This window comes from Erpetoichthys calabaricus, chromosome 2 (genome assembly GCF_900747795.2).
Source record: "Erpetoichthys calabaricus chromosome 2, fErpCal1.3, whole genome shotgun sequence".
NCBI classification, from domain to species: Eukaryota; Metazoa; Chordata; class Cladistia; order Polypteriformes; family Polypteridae; genus Erpetoichthys; species Erpetoichthys calabaricus.
The window spans coordinates 182451989-182468315 of NC_041395.2; the positions used below are offsets into that span (position 1 = coordinate 182451989).

Consider the following 16327-nt stretch of genomic DNA (forward strand, 5'->3'; position numbering starts at 1 on the left):
AATCACATGTAAATAAGTATTCACAGCCTTTGCTCAATACTTTGTCGATGCACCTTTGGCAGCAATTACAGCCTCAAGTCTTTTTGAATATGATGCCACAAGCTTGGCACACCTATCCTTGGCTAGTTTCGCCCATTCCTCTTTGCAGCACCTTTCAAGCTCCATCAGGTTGGATGGGAAGCGTCGGTGCACAGCCATTTTAAGATCTCTCCAGAGATGTTCAATCAGATTCAAGTCTGGGCTCTGGCTGGGCCACTCAAGGACATTCACAGAGTTGTCCTGAAGCCACTCCTTTGATATCTTGGCTGTGTGCTTAGGGTCGTTGTCCTGCTGAAACAACAACAACAACAACATTTATTTATATAGCACATTTTCATACAAAAAGTAGCTCAAAGTGCTTTACATAATGAAGAAAAGAAGAATAAAAGACAAATAAGAAATTAAAATAAGACAACCTTAGTTAACATAAAAAGGAGTAAGGTCCGATGGCCAGGGTGGACAGAAAAAACAAAAAAAAACTCCAGAAGGCTGGAGAAAAAAATAAAATCTGTAGGGGTTCCAGGCCACGAGACCGCCCAGTCCCCTTTGGGCATTCTACCTAACATAAATGAAATAAATAAATAAATAGAAAGATGAACCGACACCCCAGTCTGAGGTCAAGAGCGCTCTGGAGCAGGTTTTCATCCAGGATGTATCTGGACATTGCTGCAGTCATCTTTCCCTTTATCCTGACTAGTCTCCCAGTCCCTGTTTCTCAGTTCAACCTGAGAGTTGGCTGAACTTTCAAAGGACCAGGTAGAGCACAGTTCCTTAAAGTCTGCCTTTGTAAGGCTGGTGTCAGTTCCTACATGGACGTTAGGCTATTAACAAGTGTTTCCTTTTTAATGACCTTGAACTTGTCCTTTTTTAAAGTGATTGTGAACTTGGAGCTTCAGTACAGAGATCTGTTTGTTGTGAAATCACACAAACAGACTCCCCCAATATCATTTTTTTTTCCTTTTACTTGTAGTTCATTTAATATAGTATAAAAAATAATAGAACAAATGACTGACAATGACTAAGAGGTAATGGCCCAAAACATTTGAACAGGCATTGCTGCAGTGGACACAAATTGATCGAGGTATTTCTGTAGAATATTTGACCCAGGAAAATAGAGAGTGCCTGTATGCTCTTTCTTCTGCATGACTAACTTTTAGATTTCAGTAGACAGATATTTTATAGTTTTCCTATTCATTGACTGACCTAGACATTGCTAGAGTTATCTTTGCTGGGTGACTGAACTTAATTTTTAGAGTTTCTATACTTTTTCTTGATGATTGACTGATTTTCAATCCATTTGCATATTAAGAGCTAGTGGGTTTAAGACTGTAGGAGACAATCTATAATTTAGACAGTCTTTTGGCCATTTTTTCCAGTATCAAATTTTGTTACATAGGTTTATAGTCTGAGTTCTATGTGGGCTTGCTGTTTACATCTCATTGGATAGTGCTGTGGTCACTACTGCCACCTCACAATCTACTCTTGAGGTCAAATCTTGTTCCTGGTCGTTATCCATGTGGAGCTTGCACATTCTCCTCATGTCTGCATGGGCTTCCCTCTGGGCACCTCAAATTTCTTTAAACTCTCCGATTATGCTGATTAGGTTGATTGTGCATTCCAAGCTGGCTTTCTGCCTGTGTGTGTTTGAGTAGGTCCTGTGATGGACTGGCATCCTGTCTACAGTTGCTTTCTACGTTGTGCCCAGTACTACTAGGATAGGCTCAAGGCCCTCACATAAATGGGAATGTCATGAATGTTATGTTATGTTATATGGATGGATGGATGGATGGATGGATGGATCTATATGTATAAAATTCTTTTTGCGTTTGAAACAGAAATTATGTATGACCATGTGATATGGAAATTACGTATGAAATGGAAATTACGTATGACCACAGAACAACAGAACATATTATAATACAGGAACTAATCACTTCGTTTGTGGACGCCATTTTATATCGTCTTTACTAATTGTTATTATTTGTGTGCGCCCTGCGTCGCCCTCTCCCACCCCTCCTGTCTGGACTACAGCACTGAGCCGTCCGCCGCCAGGTGCGTTCTGACAGAGAAGTTTTATATATTCATCTACGTGGCTGTCGCTGAAACTGCCACATTGTAACTTTTTTTAGTTGGCAGTACTTGATAGTAGAAGAGATGAAGAAAACAGCTTTGCGTCTTTCTACTTTTTAACTGCACCGAGCTGTAAACAATCTGAAGATGAGACCGCCTTTAGCTGCGAGGGGTCATGAGAACAAAGTGGACGCTGGGAGGCGCGGAATGTCGGGCTGTTCTGCCGAGTCGAGAGCTTCGCAGTTTCAGGCAGGGTCCTCTCTTCTCGCACTGTTTGTGACATTTCAAGTCCCCCGTCGGCTCCTGGGAGAGTGGAAATCTTTGCGAATGAGTGTAATTGGCGCCATCGAAGCAGGACTCTGTTTGTAAATTGCGCTGCACAACTACTTACTGTCCCTTAAGGTAAGTTTGGGTCACTAAAACCCCACAACATTCAAGGTTGCTTTTGTGATTAATTATTTTAACAAGTAAATCACAGGCATGTAGTGCAAGGTTGTCAGGCAAAAATTTGGACGATCACATAGAAAATGTAATTTCTATACCACAGCGGTCATGTAGCGCCTTTCACAAGGGATACTACTTACCTGTTGTGTTATAGCATCTTTAAAATGTAGTTTACCTGAAACCACTCCAGTAGTGCTCAATGTATCTTTACTTCTTAAATGTTAATGTTTTACTGTTTAATAACTTATAGACTACATTTTATTTTTTCCCTTGCACTCAGTGAACGAAGCCACTGGGTAATCAACTAGTACAAAATAAAAACCTTCCCTTCCTGTTTAGGTTATGATGTAAATGTGTCAAACTGACAAAAAACACATTTCTGAAAACCTTAGCTATGGAATTGAGATATCTCAATGTGATAAAGATATAAAGAAACAAAGGTAAATTCAAATTTAGGGTGACCAGATAACTTGAGTTATCATGCAGTTGTGATGTACTTGCAGCCAGCAAATTCTTTCATCCAGAAAATTACCAGCATTCACTGACATTAAACTGAGTAGCAGAGGATTGGAATCACTAACCAGAAATTAGAAATGTCAAACAAGCAGGAGTCAAAACAGTTGGATGAACATTAGAATAAACCAAACTTGTTTGTATTAAACCAAATTTATGTGTATTAAATATTAAAAAGTAACATGAAGAATCCTTCCATTATTGGTTGCAAAGATTAGTCAAATGTTAATGTTAGCCTCTTCATCTTAAATAACCAGGCATCTCCTACATCACAAACTGATATATGTGCAACAGGAAAGCACCTTTAGAAACCAGTGCATCACAGGCAGCACAAAATAATGTAATTAATTATTATTATTGTGACAAAATGAATAGGAAAAATTAATAAAACTTAATTCAAGGAAACATTTTTAAAGAACACCAACATATACTTATAGTAGATGGCTGTAGATCTTAACAGTACTATAGAACTGTTAGTGGTACAAGTAGTTCACATGGTAACAAACCATTTTTGTTTTCATTTAATTTTCTTCTACTCCTTATTTTTTATTAATAGAAATCGTTCCCAAGATATTTTTGTGTGGATAGCAATGTATATAAATTATAAGATAATTTGTAAATTACTGTTTTGTATTTTAATTAAATTTTTTTTAAACCATACTTCTCCCCATGTTTATATTGTTATACATGGCAGGCTATGTTCTGTCAATCCCGCTGAAAGTCCAAGACATTCTGACATTCATTTTTAGTGTGCCTCTCACAGAGCACACCATCAGAAGATACTTGGCAAGTTTTCAACTCAAAGCAACAGAACATTGCAATGTGTGCAGTGGTTTTGAGGACCCTGTGTCAGGAATGAATTAGAAGCCATGAAAGGCAGCAGAGACAGAGGTCAGCCTAGAGAGATGTTTTCCACAAAGTAAAGAACATCCAGTCCTTTTCTGGACCCTTTGTTTTCTACATGGTGGCTGGATGCATTGGCCAAGTTCTTCCAGAAAATGAGAATCCTGTTATAGTTTAGCACGACGATATATCTCATCTGACATCCGGTAGTACAAGTGCCATGTGATTTTTTTTTTTGGAGAGGAATATATTAAGTTAAAGATTAATGAGCCAGGAGACGAGTATAAACGTGTCATTCCACATACTTGGGTAGAGCATCAAGACTGCATGATCTATAGTGATATTATTTGTGAATTTTTTATTTTTAACATTATTGTTATTATTGCTGAGAGGTTTGTTTTATTACTTTGAGTTTACAAAAAAAAACTGAAAAACAGTAGATAGCCAAATGACATAATGCAACATTTTTCAGACTCCTTATTGATAGATAGATAGATAGATAGATAGATAGATAGATAGATGCCTTACACGTATGCTTTGCTGTTGGTATAAAGGAGTCCCAGTAAAGTTTCTTGACACACTTCTGATAAATAATTTGATGCCTGAAAGTACTCCATTTTAGAGTGTCAGTGAGAGAATGTGCTGTATTGTTCATAATGGCGCACAGTTTTGTTTTAATTCTCTCCTTTGCTACTATCTCCAGGGGGTCCAGAGCCTATCCCATAACTGAGCTTGCCATTTTAATTAACATGTTGATTTAGTGGGCCTCTTTTGAAGTGCCCAGCAGGTAACATCATAGCGTAAAAAAATCACACTGGCCATCACAGAGTTATAGAAGATGTGAATGAAGGAAGTTACTTCCCACATTAAAGGAACACAGTCTCCGTAGACTAAATAATAATCTAATAACCTGCTTTGCCCTTTCTTATGTAACTCTTCAGTGTTATGAGACAAGCCCAACTTGTCATTGATATAGACCTCCAAGTACCTGTAGCAATGGACCACCTCTATATCCACTCCCTGAATAGTGACCAGACATAGAGGCTCTTTAGTGTGGCAAAAATTAGTAGTTTGTTGAAATTTACAAGGGCTTTTAGTGTAAAAGTCAGAATACTGCCAAAAACACTATTTAAATAAACAACAAATAAACAATATTTTCTGAAAAAATGTCAGATGTCAATATTGTTCTGTTTGATATATTTACAATTTAAAAATAGCAGAAGAATAATTAAGCAAAACCCAAAAGTACTATGTCAGGAATAAATGCATTAATAATTGTTTTTAAATATTTGTGTTTATTACTCATTTTAATTTTTTTGAATACTTTTGTTTTTCATGTTATTCAGATGACATTAACCATTTTGTGTATTTTTTGCATGGGCACCAACATTTTGTTTTCCTGGACTTAATGAATGCTGCCATTTTGTGTGTCTGCTCGCAATAATGTCATGTGGTTTCTAGACATCTAATGCCATGGGACTTGTGATATACTGTACAAGATGGCCACTTGCATCAAACAGCATATAAACTTTAGTCAGTTGAAAGAGAGATGTACTGTTTGCGTTAAGCTAACAACCAAACTAGGAAAAGATTTTAGCTTTGAATTTTGTTTTACTTCTCATACAACTATAATTTTGGCTCTGTCTCTAAACTTGATAAATATCCAAATGACTTTTATATTTGACAAACATTAACAACCATAACAATTCTTTTTCTTTTGCCCTAAAAGAAAGACCATTTTGGATCTCTTCCACTCTGTTCCAAAATCTGGCCAATAAGCCACAATGAACTTTGTCAGATTTCAAGAATAGGGATCAGTTCTTTTGGTGTATGGTCACTAAGAAACACATTTGGGGTAACTTGGTAGCAAGGCCTGATTAAGACCCCCACAGGCACCTGGGTAATAGGCTCCTTAACAGAAAGTTGATCATACTTTTAACAATGCGGCTAATGGACACCGGGTCATTTAAAGCAACACAAGACTTCTAATTCTTGATTTTGAAGCTGGACTTGATTGCTCCTTCTCTCTTTCTGGTATTCAATCATTTGACACACAAATATTTGATCAAGTGGGAGGGTATTGGTGAAAAGGCCCTTTGTTGTCACAGGCCCCAGAACACCCTGCAAGTAGATCTTCCCCTGCATGGCATAAAGCAATGCATTACTCTATTCCATCCATCCATCCATTTTCTGCCATTTATTCAGTTCTGGGCCACTAGGGCAGCAGCCTAAGCAATGATGTCCAGACATCCCATTTTCCAGCCACCTCCTTCATATCCTCCAGGAAAATAATTGAGGGATTCTCAGGCCATTTGAAAAATGATTTTCCCTCCAGTGTGTCCTGGGTCTGCTCCGAAATCTCTTCCCAGTTGGACATGCCCAAAACACCTCAACAGGGTGGTGTCCAGGAGGCATCCTAATTAGAGGCCTGAACCACCTAAACTGGCTATTTTCAATGTGGAGGAGCAGTGACTCCACTTTAAGCTCTTCCCTAAAGTTTACACTCCTCACCTCTATCTCCAAGACACCCTGTGAAGGCAACACGTTTCTGCTGCTTGTATCCACAATCTAGTTCTTTCAGTCACTACCCATAGCTTGTGACCCTAGGTGAGTGTAGGGTCATAGATTAACTAATAAATAGAGATCTTTGCATTTTGGTTTAGCTCCCTCTTGCCCATGACTGATTGGTACAACGTCTGCATAACTGTAGTTCACCATTCAATTTCCTGCTGTCATGATCTTATATTTTGCTGATAATTTAGTATAAGTTTGTACTTGTATTGGGGGTTTTGAAGTCGAGGATGCTGTTCCTTTTAGTAACTGTTTAAAATTTGTAATGGTTTAGAGTTTGTGTTTTGTTTTGCAACACCATTTTAGGTCCACAATTGGTGCCATTCTGAAATCCTGTCATTAGTTCCACTTCTCTGCAGTTCTAGGGGCATGGCCACTGAGGTCTTCACCTGTGCTTAATGATCTGATGATGGTTTAAAAGGACAGCTAAGAAGTAATTAGCTTATCTGATCTGCATATAACAAAACTCTCAGAAAGCCTTGTGCAAACTCTTCTTGTATATTACTTTTGGTATTGTCTTCTTGCTTGTTCTCCCAACCTTAGATTGTGCCTTTCATTTTGGCTTTGGTTTCATTTTTTCTTAAACCAATTTCTTCCTTAGCTATGCATATCTTCCGGTCATACTGAAAACGTTTATCTGTCAGTTTACTGACAGGACACCCACACCATTCTTTCCTTACTGGTGAACAAGATCCTGAGAAACTTAAACTCCTTCTTCTGAGGCAGCACCTCATCCCTAACCCAGAGAGGGCACTCTACCCTTTTCTGGCTGAGAACCGTGACCATGGAATTGGATGTGCTGATCCTTATCCCAGCCACTTCACACTTGACTGCAAACCACCCCATGGAATATCAACAGTCACAGATTGATGAAGCCAGCAGGAACATATCATCTGAAAAAAGCAGAGTTGTGATCTTGAGGCAACCAACCAGGAGACCCTCCTCTTCTTGGTTGAGCCTAGATATTCTGTCTATAAAAATTTTGAACAGAATTAGTGACAAAGGGCTGTCCTTGTAGATGCTCAAACCACTGGGAACGGTTCTGACTTACTACTGGCAATGCAAACCAAGCTTTCGCTCCAGTTGCAAAAGGGACTGAATAGCCTGCAACAGCAGATCCTGTACCCCACATTCCTGAAACACCCACCACAGGTCACCCCAGTGGACGCGGTCATATGCCTATTCCATGTCCACAAAACACATGTAGACTGATTGGGCATGCTTCCATGAACACTCCAGAATCCTTATGAGTGAAAAAAGCTAGTTCAGTGTCCCGCATCCAACATAAAACTTGCATTCCCCCTCCTGAATATGACGCTTGACCAACAGCTGGATCCTCCTTTCCAGGACTCTGATGTAGACCTTCCCAGGGAGACTGATGAGTGTGATCCCCCTAAAGTTGTAGCAAACCCACCTTTCTTAAAGATGGGGACTACCACTCCTGTTTCTCAATCCAGATGCTCTGTCCCCGACCACTGTGCAATGTTGGCGTTACTATAATCTTTTTACATTTACCATTGTAAATTCTTGTTATCACATTACAGTCACTGATCTTAACTAAAATGTTTCTACTTCGTTTACACATACTGTATGTTTCTAAGCAAATAATATTTAAGTGTCACAAATGCTTTGAAGGGCAGACATTCCATTTTCCAGGAGATTCAAGCAGGCAAGTGGGGCTCCCTGATATGCAACTTGCAAAGCACATGCACACCATTTTCGTACAGGTGTAAACTGAATTTTATAAAGCTATCAAATCTACACTGGAGATATGTGCTATTTTATGATATTACATAATAGTTAATTTCACTTTAGGATTTTATAGAGGTTGACTCAGTCTTTATTAAGAAATAAAGATTTCACTTTGAAAGATAACTTTTCAGTTTTACAGCACATCAAAAGAATATGATTAATGGAGAGATCTTAATTCTAGTTTAAGGAAAATGGAGTGAAGTGAACTGTGGTGTATGTGCAGGATCATTTATAATTAAATGTATGACATCTGTATTAGTATTTTTGTTCATTACAGTTTATCGACCATAGAGCCTATAAGGAATTACTTACAGAGGAGCAAAGTTTTCAATATCTAATCAAATGAAAGTGGTTTAAGCATCCTTATCTGGACATGCATTTAAATTTCATCTTTTCAATGTTTCTGCAAAATTGGAAAAGTCTGTGTGAAATTAAAGTAACTGAATGTTTATCTCAGTTGTTAGTACCTGTAAGATAGTTAATTCTAAAATGTAAATGCTTTCTTTTTTATCATCATATGTCTTTTTGATCATGTAAAGAGCACCAAGATGGAGTGAGACAGAGTCAGGTATATTGATTGTCTTACACAGTAAACACTGCAGGTAGCCGTCCCCACCGAATCGATAAGTACTCTCATCTGCTGCACATTATATAATTTTATCATTTATCAACTTTATGTTTTCAAGTGTTTAACCAGTGAAGTCAGTTTTATTATTAAGAATTATTTTTTTATTAAGAATTTGTGTGAGTGTTGCTGATTCATACAGCATGTTTGGAATATCACAGATCTAATGTAAGTTTTCTAGTTTACTTGTTTAACTGAAGAATTCACATTTGTTGTTATTACTTACTTTCTCCTCATTAAAATACTAAAGAGACTTTTGGGTATCATCCTTGTACTTTTCAATTAATATGCTGTTCAAAAAAATTAAAGGAACACTTTTTAATCAGAGTATAGCATCAAGTCAGTGAAACTTCCTGGATATTGATCTGGTCAGTTAAGCAACAGAGGGGGTTGTTAATCAGTTTCAGCTGCTTTGGTGTTAATGAAATTAAAAACAGGTGCACTAGTGGGGCAACAATGAGAAGACCCCCAAAACGGGAATGGTTTAACAAAGTAGAGGCCACTGACATTTTTCCATCCTCATCTTTTCTGACTGTTTTTCCACTAGTTTTGCCTTTCAGTCAGTGCAGTCAGTGTTAGTACTGGTAGCATAAGGCAATACCTGGACCCTACAGAGGTTGCACAGGTAGTCCAGCTTCTCCAGGATGGCACATCAACACGTGCCATTGCCAGAAGGTTTGCTTTGTCTCCCAGCACAGTCTCAAGGGCATGGAGGAGATTCCAGGAAACAGGCAGTTACTCTAGGACAGCTGAACAGGACTGTAGACGGTCCTTAACCCATCAGCAGGACCAGTATCTGCTCCTTTGGGCAAGGAGGAACAGGATGAGCACTGCCAGTGCCCTTCAAAATGACCTCCAGCAGGCCACTGGTGTGAATGTCTCTAACCAAACAATCAGAAACAGACTTCATGAGGGTGGCCTGAGGGCCCGACATCCTCTAGTGGGCCCTGTGCTCACTGCCTGTTACCGTGGAGCTCAATTGGCATTTGCCATAGAATACCAGAATTGACAGGTCCACCACTGGCCCAATGTGCTTTTCATAGATGAGAGCAGGTTCACGCTGAGCACATGTGACAGATGTAAGGGTCTGGAGAAGCCATGGAGAACGTTATGCTGCCTGTAACATCATTCAGCATGTCTGGTTTGGTTGTGGTTCATTGATGGTCTGGAGAGGCATATCCATGGAGGGACGTATAGACCTCTACAGACTAGACAGCGGCACCTTGACTTCCATTAGGTATCGGAATGAAATCCTTGGACCCATTGTCAGACCCTATTCTAGTGCAGTGGGTCCTGGGTTCCTCCTGGTGCACAACAATGCCCAACCTCATGTGGTGAGAGTATGCAGGGAGTTCCTGGAAGATGAATTAATTGATACCACTGATTTACCCCCACGCTCACCTGACCTAAATTCAATAGAACATCTCTGGCACATTATGTTTCTGTCCATCCGATGCCTCCAGGTTGCACCTCAGACTGTCCAGGAGCTCAGTGATGCCCTGGACCAGATCTGGGAGGAGATCCCCCATGACACCATCCGTCATCTCATTAGGAGCATGCCCCGATGTTGTCAGGCATGCATACAAGCACGTGTGGGGGCCATACAAACTACTGAGTATGATTTTGAGTTGCTGCAATGAAATTTTAGCAAAATGGACTAGCCTGTTGCATCATTTTTTTACTTGGGTTTTTGGGATATCTTTGAATTCAGCCATCTGTAGGTTGATAGTCTTCATTTCCATCAAACGATGTGTCATCCTTTTGTTCCTAACACATTACCCAGTCCATATCAGTATAGATATCCAGCATGATTTTATTTCCCATTGAGATCAAGTTTGCAAAGTGTTCCTTTAATTTTTTTGAACAGTTTATATTTGTCCATAGGTTTAGAAAGTAATGTACAAATAAAGTAATTAGTAATGTAATTACATTTTTCAGGAAATACTGAGCAAAGTAATCCCATTATTATTTAAGAGAAGGAATTTTTAATGGGTAAAAGATCCCATCTCTGATAAGCACACGTCTACTGGATGTATTAATTTGTTTCTCTATCCTTAGAATGTCTCTTTTGAAAGTTCTACTACTCTCTGCTGTTCTCTAACTCAATGCATTTTTTATGAAGTTTTTTGATAAGTTAAAACATGCTGATCCGTTAAAGATCTTCCATTATCTATATAAAATGGAAAGAAAAGAAAAGTAAAAAAGGCAACTTCATCAGGGGTGTGGATGACACCTTTTTTGTCCTTCATCTTTACTCAATTGTTTGGTTGATATATATTTTCTTTCTATTGTAGAAGGACTAGCTGCTGATACTGAAGAGCGACTAGTAGATCACCTCCTCAACCCTTCACGTTACAATAAGCTAATCCGCCCAGCCACCAATGGCTCAGAGCTCGTCACTGTGCAGTTAATGGTGTCCTTAGCCCAACTCATTAGTGTGGTGAGTACCTGAGATAAATATTTGTTCATTGTACTTGGTTACAATGGTTAAGCTTGGTTAAATCGATCTTATCCTAATGTCAACATCCAGCCAAGAAATTACATATATACAAGTTATCAGACTATATAATAGCAACTTGTATGATCTATCAAGAGTAATTAATTATTCATTTGGTCGTTATATATCAGCCTGTTATCTTTATCAGACAATATCATTTTGGGCCAAGTTTCCCAAAGAGAGGCTACTGTCATATATTATATTTACCATATTATTGTGTTTGATGCCCAGTTTGTAAAAGAGTTGCATAGCTACAACTGATTATTTCTGTAATAGGTGGCATGTGCATTGATGCTGAGAGGCCCAGTTTGCAGGAAAACCACTTCACAAGCTAAAAGAGCCAAATCTGCAGCTGCCTAATGGGGGGATCTTCTTTAGCCGAGTGGTAGCCCTTTCCACACTTCTGGATTTTTATTTCTGGCAGAATAGTGAATGAGTAAATGTTCTTCCAGTTATCCAAAACAATGGCAGAATTGACAAACAGGAGCTTCTGTAGTGTCTCTCTATGTTCCAATTCTAAACAAAAACAAGCTTCAGACACTTTTCCTCTGAGGAAACACATAGAAGAGGAACCCAATTTTGTTGCACACCATGGCAGCATGTACAGTGTCCTCCATAATGTTTGGGACAAAGATGCATTTTTCCTTGATTTAGCCCTCTGGTCCACAGTTTAAAAGTACAAATCAAACAATTCAGATGTGATTAAAGTGCACATTACAGACTTTAATTTAAGAGTATTTGCATACATTTACATCACAGCATGTAGAAATGACAGCACTTTTTAACATCAGATATCCAGGCCTGCTTCTACCCTTTGGAGTCTGTAGCTGTCATTGTTTAGCATGAGGACAAACGCTGTGCCAATGAAAGTCAACAAATCCATTATGAGGCTGAATAACAAGAATAAAACCATTAGAGGCATCAGTAAAACCTTGTGATTACTTAAGTCAGCTGTCTGGTATATCATTAAGAAGAACAAACACACTGTTTAGCTCAGTAATGATAAAGGGGCTGGTAAGTCAAGGAAGACCCACACTGCAGATAATAGAAGAATCTTCAATGTGGTAAAGGAAAATCCCCAAATGCCTGTCCAACAGGTCAGAAATAGTCTTCAGGAGGCAGATGTGGATGTGTCAGAGACTACAGAAGATGTCATGAACAAAAATACAGAGGCCACACTGCAAACCTCTAGTTAACCACAAAAACAGGATGGTCAGATTACAGTTTGAGAAAAAATACTTGAAGGAGCCATGCAGAATTCTAGGAAATGGTCTTATGGGCAGATGATGAACCTGTATCAGAGTGATGGCAAGAGCTAAGTATGGAGATGAAAAGGAACTGCCCAAGATGCAAAGCTTATCACTTCATCTGTTAAACATGGTGGGGGCATTATGGCTTGGGAATCTGTGGCTGCCACAGGTACTGGCACACTTATCTTCATTGATGATGTAATTGCTGGTGGCAGTTGCACAATGAATTCTGAGGTTTACAGAAACATCTTTTCTGCTTAAGTTCCAGTAAATACCTCCAAAGTAATTGGACAGTGCTTCATCCTACATCAAGACATAATGATTCCAAACAAACCACTAAGGCAACACAGGAGTTTCTCAAAGCTAAAAAGTGGAAAATTCATGAATGGCCAAACCAATCAGTGATTAAAATCCAACTGAGCATGCCTTCCATATGCTGAGGAGAAAACTTAATAGGACAAGCCCCTGAAACAAGCAGAAGGTGAAGATGGCTGCATCAGAGGCTTGACAGAGCATCACCAGAGAAGGTACTAGCATCTGGTGATGACTTTGAATCACAGACTTCAGGCAGTCACTGTATACAAGGGATATGCAACAAAGACCTTAATATGACTGGTTTAACATACCTACCATTACTATGTCCCAAACATTGTAGTGGCCTCAAATAGAGGGACCATGTAGAAAAAGTGTTGTCATTTTTACATGAAGTTAATGAAATGTATGCAAATTATCTAACTGAGTTCTTTTAATTCCAATTTACTGGGTTTGCAAATCAGGAGGGATGACTTTGGAGACAGACAGTGGGAAAAATGCCCTGAGTGGATTTCTCACTGGAAACAATCTCTTTCTTGCTGGTAATAGTGCATTATTGCTAGTATGCCATCATTCATTCATTTATTCATACATTTAAAAATGAATCAGTGAGCCACATAGCTCTTGTCACCCAGCATTTAATGATTGTTGCATCAGTGTATGATCCGCCGAGTTAACGCTTCAGTCCTGACATGAATATAATGAATGGGAAATCATTTTTTCAGCTGCATGGAGAGTATAGGCTTGATTTGTGTGGAAAATAATTGGATGTTATAGCCCCTTGATGAGCTTTATAGATTGGTTTATTAATTTGATATAATGCAGTATTTTGTGTAATAGAAACTAGCACAGTATTTATCCTACCATTTTTGTATATGACTGTTTTTATCAAGCCAATTTGAAATTCATAAATGGTGGTCTATGATCGGCCAGTCAGTTGCCAACAGTTCCTAAGAATACCCTTATCAGATGCCTCTGCAACTCATTGTTTCATGCAGAACATCAGTTTATTCACATGGATTGAGACATTTGCAGATATTTGTTTTCTTAAGTCGTAACACACATTACTGATATGAGGGTGGCTTAAATCTAGTCAATACATGTGTAGAGTCAACACCTGCTCTTCCTTTTTGTAATGGCTTTCTGTTTGTATTCCTGTTTCTTCTCATATCACCTCATCAGTGATTTTGTTAGTCACTGCATTGGTTTAATCAGACAATATAAGTGGATGAGATGAATGGTTTCAGATGAATCGGTAGCATTTTTGCAGAAAATGGTGTTTTTTACAGTGCATTTACTAAGTTCTGTCAACTCATTCATTTTCTAACCTGCTTAATTTAATTGAATATCATTAGAACGGTGCCTGATTCAGCAGCACTGGGTAACACTCCCCCACAGGGCATGTTGAAGCACACAGCCATATTCATACCGGACCATTTTAGAGTCTCTGCTACTGTGTGTACTGTGGGGGGCATCCCACTGCCCAAGTCTAAAACACAACTACACCAGACGAATGAAAATGTCTTTTATTAGACACAGATGTCTTCCAGTTAGAGGCTTCCTCATATTACTTTTCTTTTCCTCTCCTCCTCACACCTGGTGAGCACTTGCTATTCCTCACCTTCCAACACCAAACGTAAGTGGCTGGGCACAGTAGCCTCCTAGCAGTCAAGGTGGTCTCGGAGAGTACTGTCTCCCCTAGGTACAGTTCCCAAGCAGCCCTTTTGTCACCCTGTGGTTTGGTGGAATATATTGTCAAAATCAGTGTTTTTTCCTACTTAATTCATTATTTTAGCATCCTGTCCCAGAAGAGAACTGGCAACAGACCCAGGTACCCTGTGGTCCTCATTATAATAATATGACCTTGAACTGGATAAGCAGGTTACAAGATGGATAGATGGATGTGTGAGTTCTTAACACATGACAGTTCAGAGTGCATGTGGCCAATTCAGTTCAAGAGCTTCAATTAAAATTAACTGGCCACTACCAGAGTGTGTTATTGTTAATGTTTTGGTATCCATGCCCATAAATGACCACTACTATGTGTTCAGCCAGTCTAATTGGCAATAATTACATCCTAAAGTTCCCTTTAGCTTTTTATATCTGTATCCTTCTATTCAGAAGGCCACATGTGCATGAAAATCTGTCATATTTCAAATGACCTGCTCAATCAAATTCTTGTAAGGACACATACACCGCATTCTGTATTGCACACACACCAAAGAGGAGTGTTCTGGTATTGGTATTTGACAAACACTCACATACAATGTAGGTGTAAAGTAGTTAGACTCACTAATTATTGTGCCAGGGAGTGGTGACATGTTACGTGTTGATTAGCATATTCAAGTACTCTGTACATGTGACAATAAAGACTCTAGTCCAGGCCATCCTGGGCCACCAGTATGGTGCAGTGTTTCTGGCACAGATGGTTCAGGAAATGGATGGATGATCTTTTTGGTTGACTCTGATCTGATACCCCAGTTTGTAGGCTTATGGGGTCCTTTATTGCCATGTGTACAGAGTGCAATGAAATCAACATGCTGCACACCTTCTCCTGCACCATGATTCTTATGTGTAACAACCTTACCTTGAAACTCCTGTCTTCCTTACCTGAATAATCTCAGAACATGTGTGTCGTAAAGTATTACAAAGCTACAGATATGAAGTGTTATAAAGAATACAGAACATGGCTTATGAGGTTCATCCACCAGTTTTGTAGAACATCAGTATTAAAAGCACTTTGGTGATAAACATTTTCTCTTCTTTTGCAAATTCTTTATTGCAGCATGAGAGAGAGCAAATCATGACAACAAACGTATGGCTAACACAGGTAAGTCTCACTTGTATTAAATATGTTTAATGAAATTATTTTGAAACTGAAGCTTTTTTCCATTAAAAGCCCACAGGGCTAGAGCTGGGCAGCAGTGGACTAAGTCGCGTACAGCAGAAAAAGTCTCAGCAAAGATATAGGGCTAGTCCTCTGGAATTATTAAATGAATGAATAAAAGGGTACAAGCACAATGAAACAACAGTCTACTTGCCATTTTCTTTTTAAAATGCGATGTGTTGTCAAGTGTTTGTAAGTGTTAAGAAGAACTCCTTTGTTTAGTTGTGCCTATTGTCCTTATTAAGCTACAATGTTCATTAGCTTTGAAAGAAAATTTCTTAATACATGGAATCTGGCTAAAATACAGTAAGTTCTTTACTAAATGTTTTTATGTATTTATTTATTTTTATTATCACATCTCCACCGGCAAATCTTTCTTTACTGTGTGATTTGCTTTGGTGCGCTCTTGATAATAATGTTTCTTTAATGACCCTTTATTGTTCTTAACTGGATTGTGTGGTTCTTTGAATAACCATTGCTCGACTATTTCATTCTGGGAAGGCTTCTTTACATATTAAGTTGGT

General features: G+C 38.8%; 1 protein-coding gene across 1 annotated transcript in view; it reads left to right on the top strand.

Annotated features, from left to right (window-relative positions):
- chrnb2 (cholinergic receptor, nicotinic, beta 2) overlaps nucleotides 1-16327 on the top strand; it is a 76347-nt gene that overhangs the window by 20610 nt on the left and 39410 nt on the right. The window contains exons 2-3 of the mRNA XM_028794867.2: nucleotides 11152-11297; nucleotides 15702-15746. Of these exons, the coding sequence (XP_028650700.1) occupies nucleotides 11152-11297; nucleotides 15702-15746 (191 nt within the window). The remainder of the gene's footprint in view (nucleotides 1-11151; nucleotides 11298-15701; nucleotides 15747-16327) is intronic.